General features: G+C 42.9%; 2 protein-coding genes across 2 annotated transcripts; one reads left to right on the top strand and one right to left on the bottom strand.

Annotated features, from left to right (window-relative positions):
- Positions 1-554: 554 nt before the first annotated feature.
- ch25hl2 (cholesterol 25-hydroxylase like 2) lies at positions 555-1,454 on the bottom strand. Its single transcript, XM_040158104.1, has one exon. It carries the CDS (start codon positions 1,452-1,454, stop codon positions 555-557), a length of 900 nt encoding a protein of 299 aa, XP_040014038.1.
- An 8,791-nt stretch (positions 1,455-10,245) lies between these two features.
- Positions 10,246-12,792, top strand: s100z (S100 calcium binding protein Z). The gene is made up of 3 exons (XM_040157683.1): positions 10,246-10,271; positions 10,384-10,558; positions 12,637-12,792. Exons 2-3 carry the CDS (start codon positions 10,418-10,420, stop codon positions 12,790-12,792), a joined length of 297 nt encoding a protein of 98 aa, XP_040013617.1. The 5' UTR covers positions 10,246-10,271; positions 10,384-10,417.
- Positions 12,793-13,166: the final 374 nt, after the last annotated feature.

The following is a 13,166-nucleotide window of genomic DNA, read 5'->3' as shown; positions in this document are numbered from 1 at the left end:
AGATCACACCATCTACCGTCAGCAAATTCTCTATAAGAGCTACTCGGTGAAGTATAACAGAACAAGTCTCAAATAAGTGGTTTTATTTTTCAAGGTAGCTCAAAACATGTTACACGTGTATGGAAACGCACCTGAGAATACCATGGAGACAAAATAACAATTCATTAACATAAATTTAAAGTCTCTATGAATAAGAGATAAATGTAAATAGTACAACAGTACAGGGTAATCAATACTATCACTGTAAACTAAACAAACATTTGAGACAATTCTTCGCAACAACTTACCATAAAGGTCAAAAATGTTAGAGTGATAATCAGCTCCTAAACTGTGAAGAATATCCATGTTCTGTTAGAGAGCAGTGGACGATATCAAAATAGGGTGAGACGATTTAATAATAGCAAGGAGAAGGAAAGGCAGGGAGACAGGAAAGAGAGAAACTGGTCTGCAGGAGAGTAGAGAGAAAAAACAAGGCTGTTGGAATGAGAGCAGGTACAAAAGAGGCAGATTGAGTTAAAGAGAGACGGAGTCAATGAGAGATTAATTCAAGCTCTTTAGTCTTTTCTCCCTTTCATCTCCTCTGGCTCTCCTGTGGCAGTGTGGCTGGAGGGTGTTGGCACAGTGTGGGTTCCCCCCAGCCAGTCCCAGTGAGAAAAGAATGGGGCAAAGTTAGTGCCGGGCCGCTGGTGGTGAGCATCATGCTTGGGTGTACCACCCCAGAGGCCAAAGGGCACCAGGTTATGCATGGCCCACGGGAAGTCGTAGCCGCAGTGGTCCTCTGTGGAAACATAGACGTTGAAGACCATGAAGCCCCATGTGGTGAGGCAGTGGCACTGGAGCAGGATGGGGTCTACTGTGGCCCAAAACCCCACGCTGAACAACTCCCAGCCAGACAGGTACTGGGTGACCAGGCTGAAAGGCTGGTTGTACTGGTGGTGCACGGCGTGGAAGGTGCGGTACAACCAGGCAACCCGGTGGTGCAGCAGGTGCCACAGGTAATACTGGAAGTCAAAGACTACAATGCAGCCCAGGATGCCCAGGAAGAAGCTCCAGAGAGTGGGTGCTTCACGAGGCAGCGGGGTGGGTGGCCTCCACAGCCACTGGGCAACTGCAGCAGGAAAGATATAAAGCAGGTGGTTGTAGATGGTGACACCCAGGGTAGTCCAAATGTTAGGCAAGGTGACCGGTCTGTCAGGATGGAGCCTGTAGCGGTTAATGCAGGGCCAGGTGGGAGCCAGCAGGTCCAACACGGTGTAGAGACCAACCAGGAAGAAGTAGGTGGTGACAGAAAGGACCACGGGGAAGAGAGGGCTCCTCAGGAGGTCGTGGTGGTTCTGGTGGAGGTAGTCCCAGGCAGGCTGCAGAACCAAGTCCCGGGACTGGCCCCCAGTCACGTTGTCCACATCCGACATCCAGGATAAAGCCTTAGTTCTGAGTAACCTGCCTGTGCTCATCACTAACGCAGCGATTTTCTTCCAAAAGAGGGCCGATCCAAGGGGGTTATTTTCTAACAAGCCCCGAGAGAGGATAAAGAGAGTCTAAATGAATGGAAAGATCCAATCGGCTTCCTCGTATAGGTTAAGCAAAAGCAAATTATCTGGGGATGTTGTGCCAAATTGGACTGGTGGACTGTCTTAGCCTCTTATGTATATTCAAGCCCCACCTCCACCCCCCCACCCCCCCTGCATTTTAAAAGAAGGCGCTCTGTAAAGGCTCTTTTTCATGGGCACAAGGACTGCAGCCAGGACTCAGGAGCCGGGCCACAACAGCTCTCATTTTTGACCCAAATCATGGAGAGAGAGCTTCCGTTTACTTGCGAATTTGACTTTGTGACAAGAAAGCAAAGGGCGATGTCTTGTAGTTGTTAACATTAACAGAACAGACATTCAGTGTACTGCAGCGAGTTGTATATATTCCCTTCCTACGTGTTAGTAATCAGCCTGTTAATGTTTTTCCCTTTCTCACTCTCAGATCATCAGACACACACAAAACACACACACACACACACACACACACACACACACACACATTCAGTGCCCAGAAGAGTAATTAATCATACGCACGCTGGTAAATGAGACATGATTTCAAAAGCACTTCCTTTCCGATGCTGGATTCTTGTTGGCTTATTGCTCAGTTCAAGTTTGTTTGTACAAAAGAATTCATTTTTAAAAACGGAACTGGAGCAGCGACCGCAGCTCTTGTTTCCGTGGTGTGACACGGGAGGCTTTAATAATATCATGTGATACCATGTGCTCTATATCAAGATATTAACCAATGTTTTCCTTCTCTTAACACCGATTTTTGATCGAATTGAATCAAAATTAACATCAGTATGTCGGCTTACACCAGCGAACCAGTGAGAGAGGGCCAGACACTAAATATTTCATCGCAGTATCTCATTCGATACATAGATCATATTTTGAGTTTGATTATTTTCGCTCATAACATGTTGAATTAATGCATCCGACATGACAAGAGACAGCACTCGCTGACAATCATTCGACTTGATTAAGAGTCGGCTGAATAAATCAACGCATGTAAATGCAGGGGAAAGATATTATCATTAAAGTGATGGTTTGACATTTTGGGAAATAAGCTTATTCACTTTCTGACTGATTACTTAGCTTCTCATCACCGTGTGGCTGCCATCCTACCGGCAGGGACTCCAGGAAGTAACCGCTCCTGGTCAAGAAATAGTCTAACGCATAACATCAACAACATCACAACAACCATCCTTAAAATGATGAATTGGGGTTTTTAAACTTAGGTTAATTAGTGAGCTTTAGAGACACTGGTAGGGAGATTTTTTTGGCCGGACCGCAACAGCGAATGCCTGTGATTGACTGACTGAGCGAGTGATAAAGCCATACCACTGGACAGCCAAATGCCACGTGACTCCGTGCTGAAGTTCACTTTTGGTCGCTGCTCTTGCAAAATGATTTGGCGCAAACAGTTTCTATTGCGTCATAAGTTGGTGTTGACAGGCAGTGTGGCCAAATTAGCACCTTTGTCACTAGATCTATCGACTTTTCACACTCGTTTAGCAGGTTTTCTTAACAAAAGCAGCCAACGACAAATCTAGCAACTTTTTGGAGAGTCGCCAGTATTGCCCTGCGAGCACGAGCTTCTAACTTTCTCTCTGAGTCATCATTTTACAGGTAAATATACCTGAAATCACCGTGGAGATTTTGTCAGACGACGTCGCGGTTATAAAATCAGGATTTTAGCAGAGCAGAGCAGCAGCTTGGAAACGGCTTGGAAGTGACTGCTGCTTAACATGTGTCGTAACGGGCCATGTTTCAGTCTCTGTTTCATACTTGTTCTGTTGTCGGACAACAGAAACAGAAAAAAACATGTTAATGACAACAGCTTTATGAGGAGTTTGTCTGTATTAAATTCCTGTATATGTGAGCACAGAGAGTAGGAGAGAAGAAAACAGATAAAGGGCTGGTCCAGCCACATGCTAGGTTTAGACCTAGCATTGTTTTACCCTCAGACAGAGCCAGGCTAGCTGCTTCCCCTGTTTCCAGTATTTATGCTGAGCTAACCGGCTGCTGGCTGTAGATTCATTTAATCCACAGACATGGGAATGGTATCGCTCTTCTCATCTAACTCTCGACAAGAAAACACACAAGTATATTTCCCCAAAATTACAAACTATTCCTGTAAGATTCCTGTTGCAGAGGCACCAAAGTCTGGCCATTTTAATGATGTAGCAAAGTAATACCAACAATACGATGCGTTAGAAATACGACGCATGGAATCAGTAAACAGTAGTGCACCTGCAGGCTAATAGTACAAAATGCAACATCTGGTTAAACTGCACAGCTCAGGAGGTGACCAGCGCAGTCGTGAATGGCACCAGCCGCCCTCACCTCACTACCTGTCAAGATTTAAATTAGGGGTTATTTTCACCCAAGCACCAACCAAAAAGCAGTTGAGGAATCACCTCAACACAGTCTGCATTTACAAGCTCTTCTGGTCCCTTTCTTTCTTTCTTTTTTTTGTTTTGACCCTGGAAAAAACAGTTGAGATCTATATATAAATATATATATAATTTTATAATAGCTTTAACTTTTTTCCAAAGCATATATACAGTTTGTTGCAATTTATGTTTTTCACGGAGAGGCATAAACGTCACTCTAGACATTAGTGACACTTTATGACCGGAATGTGTAATAGAAACAGGACGAGAGATGAACTGCAAACAAAGTGCAGTGTAAATAATGTGGGACCACTGCTGGTAACACTAAATGTAGAGCACTGAAAAACACACATCCTGTCTGTAATAGGGCAGCTTAACGTGCACAGCGTGCTCACTGACCAGAGAAGGATCAGCACACTCTCTGATACCTCTGATCAGCCAATAGAGGGCAATAAAAGTCAAGCCTTCACCAAAGATACGCTGCAATAAAATAATGAATGAAGAGAATTCCTACTGCATTCGAGGAATAACTGACTTTGATGTGTTCTTGTTTAAGGAAGGATTCAAAAGTTGGGACGGGGTAGACCGGTTTTCAACAGGTTTAACCGAGGGACGAGCGATGCACGGGAAGCAGTGGGTAGGGCTTGGTTACAAGAATGGAGTATTGTGACAGCACCGCAGCTGATGAAACTTTATCCTGTGCAATCCGGAGCGTTGGTCCAGACAATGTGCTGCACAGAGGGTTTCTGTTTCGACCACCAACGCTGCTCACAAGTAAAACTGCTTCTGCTGCACTGATTGATATTGATATCTGTCTAATTTAAAGCCACTATATTGGTAACAAAAAGTGTAGCCCATCCGTTAAAATATGTGAAGAGACTGAATAAAAATACAAAAAAACCTGAGTAATTCAGGAGATCAAGGGTTGAGGACATACAGTAGTGAATACTGCACGCTGTCTAACAGAGGCCTCTGACTTTTATTTTCCTGGGGGACCTTGATATCAAGTCAAACCCAGAAGAAAGACTGCGATATTGACACAAGTCAAAAATAACTAAAAACAATGAGAAGTGGAACTCACCACGTCACATAATGTGCACTGCTACGTGTCTGAGGAGACGATGACAAGGTGTGAGACTGAGACATCCATTGAGCTCTGCTGCCGCAGCGCGTCCAAGAGCCGTCCAGACTCTCACGGGTTCTGTAGAGTGAGGAAAGTTTCGCGCTGCAGAACAAAGAAATCCGGTGTATAACGACCCAACAGTGAACGCTCGCTGACACGTGCAGTGGTTCATTCATGTGCCTGTTAATTTTATCAGACCCCCATTAGTTTCTGATATGCGGCAGTGGCAGTGCTAAATATGGGCTAATAGGCATTTAACATTTAGGGAACAAAGACCAATGCGAAATGGCTTCTTTGTGTCAGGAAGTAACGAACGGTGTTCGTCAAAGCCAGTCACTGGAGTTCAGACAGTGAGAAACCCTCCAGCGGCTATTTACAGCGACCCTGACGGGCTGAGCACAGCTACGCTAATACCCCGCACCAGGCCTGGTCCCTGATGAAAAGCTTTACTTTGCTTTAACCTCCACGTATTCCGAATTAACCACTATACCCTCAACAATGGTTCATAACACGCAGATATGAGAACATTATAGGTGTTTATTAATGTATCTCTATGAACGGTAAATGAACAGTTAATGAATAACTGAAAACACAGTATAACATAGCTGTAATTATGTGATTACACACAAAAACAAATCCTTACAGTGTGTTATAAGGCTTTTATACACAAGTACAAACCACTGCCATGTGCTGTTTAAAACTGTTTACACTGTTCATGTGTTCGGACTCATGTTGAGCTTTAAGGCTCATTTTTGACCTTGGAAACTGTAGGTTTACAGAAAAAAAAAAAAACCCCTCTTAACTCAAGGACCACTTGCTAGATTCCTTTCCAGCTTTCATCCATACTTTGTGGCCTTTCATCAGCGGATCGAGTTTGCTCAGCTGTCACGGAAAGTGAAGAAGAAGTATTCGTAAATAAACAGACACCTGAGTAATAAATATAATTCATGGAATAAATAATACTTAATGTTTCATGGTGACGTAAAACATCAAGACATATTTAATACGATTCCAACTTTGTTATATGTTATTAATCCTTCATTTTCTCCCATTCATGCTTCACAAGAGGAGATATACTGTAGTTGTTGGCAAAACCCGGTGCACCCGGAGAAAGGGAGGATTAGACCCAGTATCAATGTGTGTGTGTGTGTGTGTGTGTGTGTGTGTGTGTATAGCTATGCAACAGAAAGGTCAGTTTGAAAAAAAAAACATTATCAGACGAGGAATAGAAGTTTTTCTCTGTTTCTCTCAGCAGCGGAAGAACCAGACGCTGAACTGAGGCTGACGAAGGAAAGCCGCTTTAAATGACTGATCATCAGGAGCAACCGGTCGCTGCCCCGCTCCGAGGCTCGGACTGACAGGCCACTTCGCCTCCGCATTTTTTCTCGATTCCTCGAGCTGTGAGCTGGGATGCGGGAGTGTGAAAACAAAGCTACCCCAGCTCTCGACTCCTCTCCCCGCGCGGAGGCTGCTTTGGGGCTGTGCGACAGGACGCGTTCACGGCACCGAGGGGCACGGCGAGAATACGGCTACGGGACCAGAATCACGCCGGGGACCGTCGGCGGGCGCTGGTCTCATCCGCTCAAACATCCTCCGCAGGAGCCGCAGACAGACCCCCCCCCGTGAGGCGGTCCTTTGTCCGAGCTAAAACGTCAGCGTCTGCTCGCAGTAACATGCTCGCAGTTTAGCCGAGAAGATGTTCACCGCCTTCACCTTCTTAGTGTTTTAGCTTGCTAGCATCTGCTAGCTAGCCCAACGCGAGGCGCAGTGCCACTCGTTCCGCACGTACTTCCATGGCGAGCCATCACAGGGCGGTCAGGACATTTCACCCTGGGTATGGGTGATTTAAAAAAAAAAAAAAAAGATTCGTTGATTCAAATTCAACAGCCACTGCAAAGGTATAAGATAAGATAAGGCGAACTTTATTGATCCCAAGCGGGGAAGTTAAAGGGCCTTAGCGGCAGAAGCACAAGGACAGAGCCAAAGGATAAATATTAGATAATTAACTTAAAAATCAAAAGCTCGAATATTTAAATAAGCTACTTTATGAATATCAAAAAATTGCACTCGGAATTTAGCGCGTCTTGCGTTTTATGTCGCCATGTGGCAGCATTAAATGCAACTACGGCATCAAACACAAAGTAATGTGAAGTGCCAAGGCAGAGGTGAAGAAGTTGAACAGTAGCGTGTGTAACCCACAGCCTGGTCCCCGAGTCATACTTTCCTTTTAAAATTCATACATTCAGCAGTCGTCGTTTCTGACCACAGGAGCGATTCACATCAATGTCTTAATGTCAACTCAGCCACCTTCTCTGTGCTGCGGCAAGACACTTCAAAGCTTATATACACGCAGAGCGAATGCATCGTCTCCTGCCGTCCTTGCAGTGACCTTGGCGGTACTGCGGAGGACCCGAGGCCACACGAGCGGACACAAAATGATACGTCATCCGTCGGGTAGGTAGGAGGCAAGGTTTTCATCACCTTAAAGACTGCGAGCAGGGCTTTAAAACATCCTGTAAAAGTCACTCGAGCCCGGCGTAACTCATGTTTCGCGTTTTTGTCACAGGGTATTTTAATGCATGTGGTTGTTATAACATTATTGTCCTCGTAGAGGTTCCTCCACTAAAACAGTGCAGCTGTTTACCTCTAGAGGGTAGACATGTATCATTGAGATAAATGCAACAAAAAAAAGGTTTTTGATTTTTTTTATTCTTCAAATAAAAGAATAATCAAGTTATGACAGTACAAAACACGACACAATACTTGTTAATATAGTAAATTGTCTGTATGGTAAGTTACATACTTTTTGCCGCTGAATATGGTGTACGATGTAAAAATTCTGGTATCCTGTGCACTGCGCGCACTGAAACCAAATCCACTGCTGATTTCTAAAACAACGCAGCAATTTGTGGATTCTGTTGTGTCAGAAATACTTTTAAAACAATTCAGGATTTGATGTGGTGTCGGTTTGGGTCAGGGGTCACACGGGTCGCCTTCCTGCGCAACATTTACCGTTAGCAGCGGTGAGGGGAAACTGTTTCATCACCTTTAGTAAATGGAAAGTTCTCTTCTCCGTGGCGGTGGCTGCGAGTGGAGGAAAAGTTGCGGGCGCACCTGACAACTAACATCCCTCAGGTGTTGTCTTTTGGGGGCTCCGGGCTGAGTGGAGCGTTATTCTCCACCGTCAGTTCAGACACAGTGACTGAGGGACGGGGACGTACGGGACGGACCGAAATGCCACAGGATGGATGTGGCTGCCGCTAAAAATAAACCCCACGATGTGAACATGAGGATTTTGGATCACAAGGTGAAAGTGAGAGAAGGGAAAGCTGATGGCGAGGAAAGCGGCAAATCAAGTCGGTGCAAGCTCGACTTTTTGTACCTAAAAAAAGAGAAAGCAGTGGTTGCTTGGGGGGCAGGGACCGGTTAACAAATCCAAAACATTTTATTGGTGAAATTTTTCAGCGGCCGTGGAGTATACACAGCGTAGTACAATAAAGGAAGCTCAAAGTCAATACGTAAAGACACATATAAATAGGATTTAAAAATCATTTTTTTAAAAATAGGTAAAAAAATGAGCTAAATAGAATAAGACTGAAAAAACAGACTAATAAAAATTACATCACAATCCCATATTTAATTAAACAAACAAAAAAGGCGTCAGCTTTGATTTAAACTAACTGAGAGTTGGAGCAGACCTCAAGTTCAGTTTCTAGTTTCACCAGAATTGTTTTTTATCCCATGTGATAAGGAAACTTTTTTAATAAACGAATCTGCCAAATGATCAGTGACGACTTGTTTTATTTTCTTTTTCACTGCAATATTTACTTGCAAAACAACATCTGCACTTTTTTTTTTCCTTTTTTAACATTTAACAAGGTTGTGTTTAAGCCTTCATAAGACTTGGTAAATGTTAGAGAAATATGGTCTTGGTTAAACACTGAATTAGTGAAAAGTGACTTGAAGGTTATGAAACCACAGTCCTTCCCTAAGCTCAACCAAAGTGCCTGTTTTTCGCCCAAACCCAACCACAGATGAGATTCAGTTCGCAAAAGCCAGGATCCAGCATCACAGTCCTCCACTCTGTATGCCGACCATCCAGACATCCATACATAGTTTATAGGAGACAGGGTTGGACCTCCCACCCTTCCTGTTTGTCTTGGAGTTACCCAATAGAGCAGAAAAAAATATAATGCAGTGTTCATTTAATGTAAGTCTTGTTTTCCTCTGTGTGGGATGTGACGGTGTAAAACATGTTTCGTTTACAAAGATAAAATCTGTCAATCCCGTTTTCTTTCTCACAGTCAGAGTTTTTGATCTGATGCGCTCGTCAACAAGGCCCTGAGGTGTGCAAGAACTTTGTAGTTATTATTATCGTAGTATTTTATAGGTCGAATACACGTGGTGCGATAGTAAGTGCAATGTTGGCCACTGAAATGTAGTGAAGTAGAAGTGTAAAAATCCAAATACTCAACACAAATTACAAGTACCTCAACATTTTGACAGTACAGTCCTTGAGTATAGTATGTACTTAGTTGCTGTCCACTGTACTTAAGGGAAACATTTCGATGGTTTTATTTTCTGTTCACTCATGTAAAAAGAAAACAGTGTTAGTATCCCCTGATTAAAACAGATTACATTTATTTCAGTTGATATTTTCCCTTGTACTGTTTCTCATTAACCAGCAGGACACAGCTGATATAAATTCCCCCCCAGAAAAGTCATGAGGACATGGACACAGCAGGGTATAAGCGTCTTGAATAAAACAAAACTGTGTCACCAGTGTATCAGTCTTATATTTATTCTCCAATCATTTAGAAACCGATTGGATCGTCCATGCTGTCCTTCCCTTAAGAAAGAATACAGGTGAGATTTCTCGGACAGGTCTTAACCCATCCTCCCTCTGATGAAGTGCTGCAGAGAGCCGGAGTCACTTCGGGGACGTGTTAAGTGATGCGGACACACGTGTGAAGGCACATGCGCGGCTCTGGGTCTGATGAATGCCCAGGGGGCCTCCGGGGGGTTACGCCGGTTCGTGTTTTGTTTTTCACTTAACAGCATTGATTAAAACCTGGAAAGGAAGACAGTTACCATGGGCATCTCACCTGTGGAATTAATTATCGCCGCAAAGATAGAGGACGGCCCGCTCAGCTTCTCCTCATTTCCTAATAAACAAGTTGTGCCGCGGCGCCTCTCGTCACATTTGTGCGGGACTCTAACCAGGTAAGAACCCTTCTCCCAGTGACAAACAATTAGTCTGTTTCTTACCCTTACAGGAATAACGTGAATTTGATTCAATTAAATGTGTAAAACATAAAAATGTTCTCGTCTTCAGGAAGCTGCAAGAGCTTTTAATCCCTTCCAGCAGAATGCCGAGCCAGCTCGAGGGTGCGATGGATGCACTCATAACAGTTTTCTACAACTACTCTGGAAATGACGGAGACAAATACAAGCTCAACAAGGGCGAGCTGAAGCAGCTTTTGAACAGTGAGCTCACTGACTTCCTCACGGTAAAGTAGACATTCCAGCATTGTGATTATGTTGTTTATTGTCTATTTAAGATGAAGTTTTCACGTGATGTAGCAGAATATAGAGAAGGGTCTTCCTGAAGGGAAACACCTGACCGTCCTCACAGTGAACTCCCTGTATATTTCTTAATTGATCCATAATGACCAGTAATAATCGTGGTAATTTAATCATTAGGGATCTTCACCAGTTTGGATGATGCTCTGCTGATGCGTCAGTGGCTTAAAAGTTAAATCAGAAAACAAATGATATAAAAAAAAAAAAAAAAAAAAAAAAAAAGAGTACCCTGACCTTGTTCGAGGAAAATTGTTTTCTCATCGATTGCTATCCTGCTGTCAAAGTGTAATTGCTGGTGGCTCCAACATCATAGCACAGTGGGAAATAAAGGATGCGGAGAGCGAGATAGATAAGGGCATTGGCAATGAGCCCCAGCCCCGGAGTCTGTGTGATAGCAGCGTGTGCAGGCCTGCGATTTCAAATGATTGAGACCAACACGTCAACAAAACGGCCGGGGCCCAAAACCTCCGATGCCCTCAGATACTTTTTTTTTTTTCCTTTTCACTTCTCGTCCTCCCTCGTGCGGATGGGAAGCCTCAGGTGCTCACACATCATCATCATCATCAGTGGCCCACATCGCCTCCAAATATAGACCCCCCCCCCATGATGTCATCACATGCCCGCGGGCTGTAGTCGCCTCTGAGAATAGACAGCCACCCTCGGTTTCCTTTGACAGACAACTCTGACGCTTGGATACCAAGGCTTGATTGATTGACTGTATGTGCACACTGTCTATGGTTATTATAGAAATGGGGCGGGTCATATTAAAAAGATGCTTCCCAGACTGAAACTCCAGATGGTAGAATAAAGGACAGCCGTGTCTGCAGTCCCTTCGTTTTTATTTTTTGTAGACTATTAAATGCTTATTTATTATTCATTATTAGCTTAAATTGGTTCTTGGCTTAGAATTGGCAGTTTTAATTTAGACTGGTTGTTAGTTTATTCCAGTACTTCTCCTTCATTTGTTTGATTTCGAGTTCGAAATGGGTCGTATGAAACAATTTGACAAACATTATCCAAAGACCTCAGGAAGTGTGGCTGTCCAAGGAAATCTCCAAATTCGGTGATGTTGAATTTTTCATTTTTAGAATGAACTGAAGGATTAAGTGTTACTTTGTGGTTTGAGAATAATTCTCCTGCTTTTATAGCTAAATACACCACAGAAAAACCCACCGATTTAACTAAAAATTGTATCGTCACAAAGATGAAAACAAGACTGAATGAATAAGATGACAAGTTAATGTTTGTTTTGTTTGTTTGTTTTATTCAAATGAATCCAAATTTTAGTTGTAGTTTTCCTATGATCATTTGTTTCTTTCACCTATTTTATTTTATCTTATTTTATTTTGCTATTTTACTGTGAAACATGGTTTAGCTGGAATGGACAAAACATCCAAGTCAAAGTTTTTTTAATTGATTTATATTTTTGTTTATATTTCAGTTTGTTTATTTTTTACTTCAGGTATATATATATATATATATATATATATATATGTATGTATGTATATATATATATATATATATATATATATATATATATATATATTATTTCAACCTTTGACTTGAATGAGAGCCACAACATAAAGAGCACATTGCTTCAGAGTTGGAGGGTGGAAAAGGAAAAGCCATGTCTTGTTTCTCGATCCTGGAGGAAATAGCCAAAGCAATAAATGTCGTGCGAGATCAGCTGCAGCTCACGGGTCGTTTAACAGCAACATCACTCTGCTCTCCACTGGACACGGAAGGCAGCTTTTGCCTTGAGTCAATACCAAGCTCCAATAACAATCAAACGACAGCATGGGTGTTACTCATCCTACATGGACAGACTGGTATTTCCTATATCATGACCTGCATCAAGTATGTCTTGAAGGTATTTTTAATTGCTCAAACAGGGATATGAAGTGTCAGTAGGAAAATCATTAAACGACCTGGCTAAAAGCCTCCAGAAATGTCCATCACATGGCTTGTTTGTTGGATCCATATTCTTTTCTGTTTTTGTTTTCAGTCTCAGAAGGACCCAATGCTGGTGGAGAAAATCATGAACGACCTGGACTCTAACAAAGATAACGAGGTGGATTTCAATGAGTTTGTTGTGTTGGTGGCCGCCCTGACCGTTGCCTGCAATGACTTCTTCCAAGAGCAGAAAAAGAAAAGCAAGTAGACGTCTGTGGAAAACCAACCGATCTCCATCACCAGTTTAAAAATTGTCACAAAAAAAAAAGAAAAACAGTGCAGTAAATTGTCCCAAGTTGTTTGAGCATTTCCCACAGTACAGGACAATGAATGTAATATTTATGAACTTAGACTCTCCTGCTGTCACAAATCAAAAAATCTGGGGAAAAACAAAAGACGTCGTCCAATCAGTTCTGAGCCTGGAGCTGTAAAACAATGGCTTTGTGATCTCACATCAAGCTTGTTTAATCCCAGTTATAGAAAATACAAAGAGCCCTCTTCCTAAATCTTCCATGGTGTTGACATTGTCGTCTTTTTCACTGTGTATGGAGCTGGGTTTTATCCCAAACCCAGGGGCTTTAC

This window comes from Xiphias gladius, chromosome 20 (genome assembly GCF_016859285.1).
Source record: "Xiphias gladius isolate SHS-SW01 ecotype Sanya breed wild chromosome 20, ASM1685928v1, whole genome shotgun sequence".
NCBI classification, from domain to species: domain Eukaryota; kingdom Metazoa; phylum Chordata; class Actinopteri; order Istiophoriformes; family Xiphiidae; genus Xiphias; species Xiphias gladius.
Note: the sequence above shows the minus strand (reverse complement) of the source record. Positions and strands in the feature narration are given on the sequence as shown.

Coding starts and splice junctions, on each gene's coding strand:
- ch25hl2 (XM_040158104.1), bottom strand. CDS start 1,454: ATGAGCACAGGCAGGTTACTCAGAACTAAGGCTTTATCCTGGATGTCG.
- s100z (XM_040157683.1), top strand. CDS start 10,418: ATGCCGAGCCAGCTCGAGGGTGCGATGGATGCACTCATAACAGTTTTC. Junction 10,559..12,636: donor AGCTCACTGACTTCCTCACG/GTAAAGTAGACA, acceptor TTTTGTTTTCAG/TCTCAGAAGGACCCAATGCT.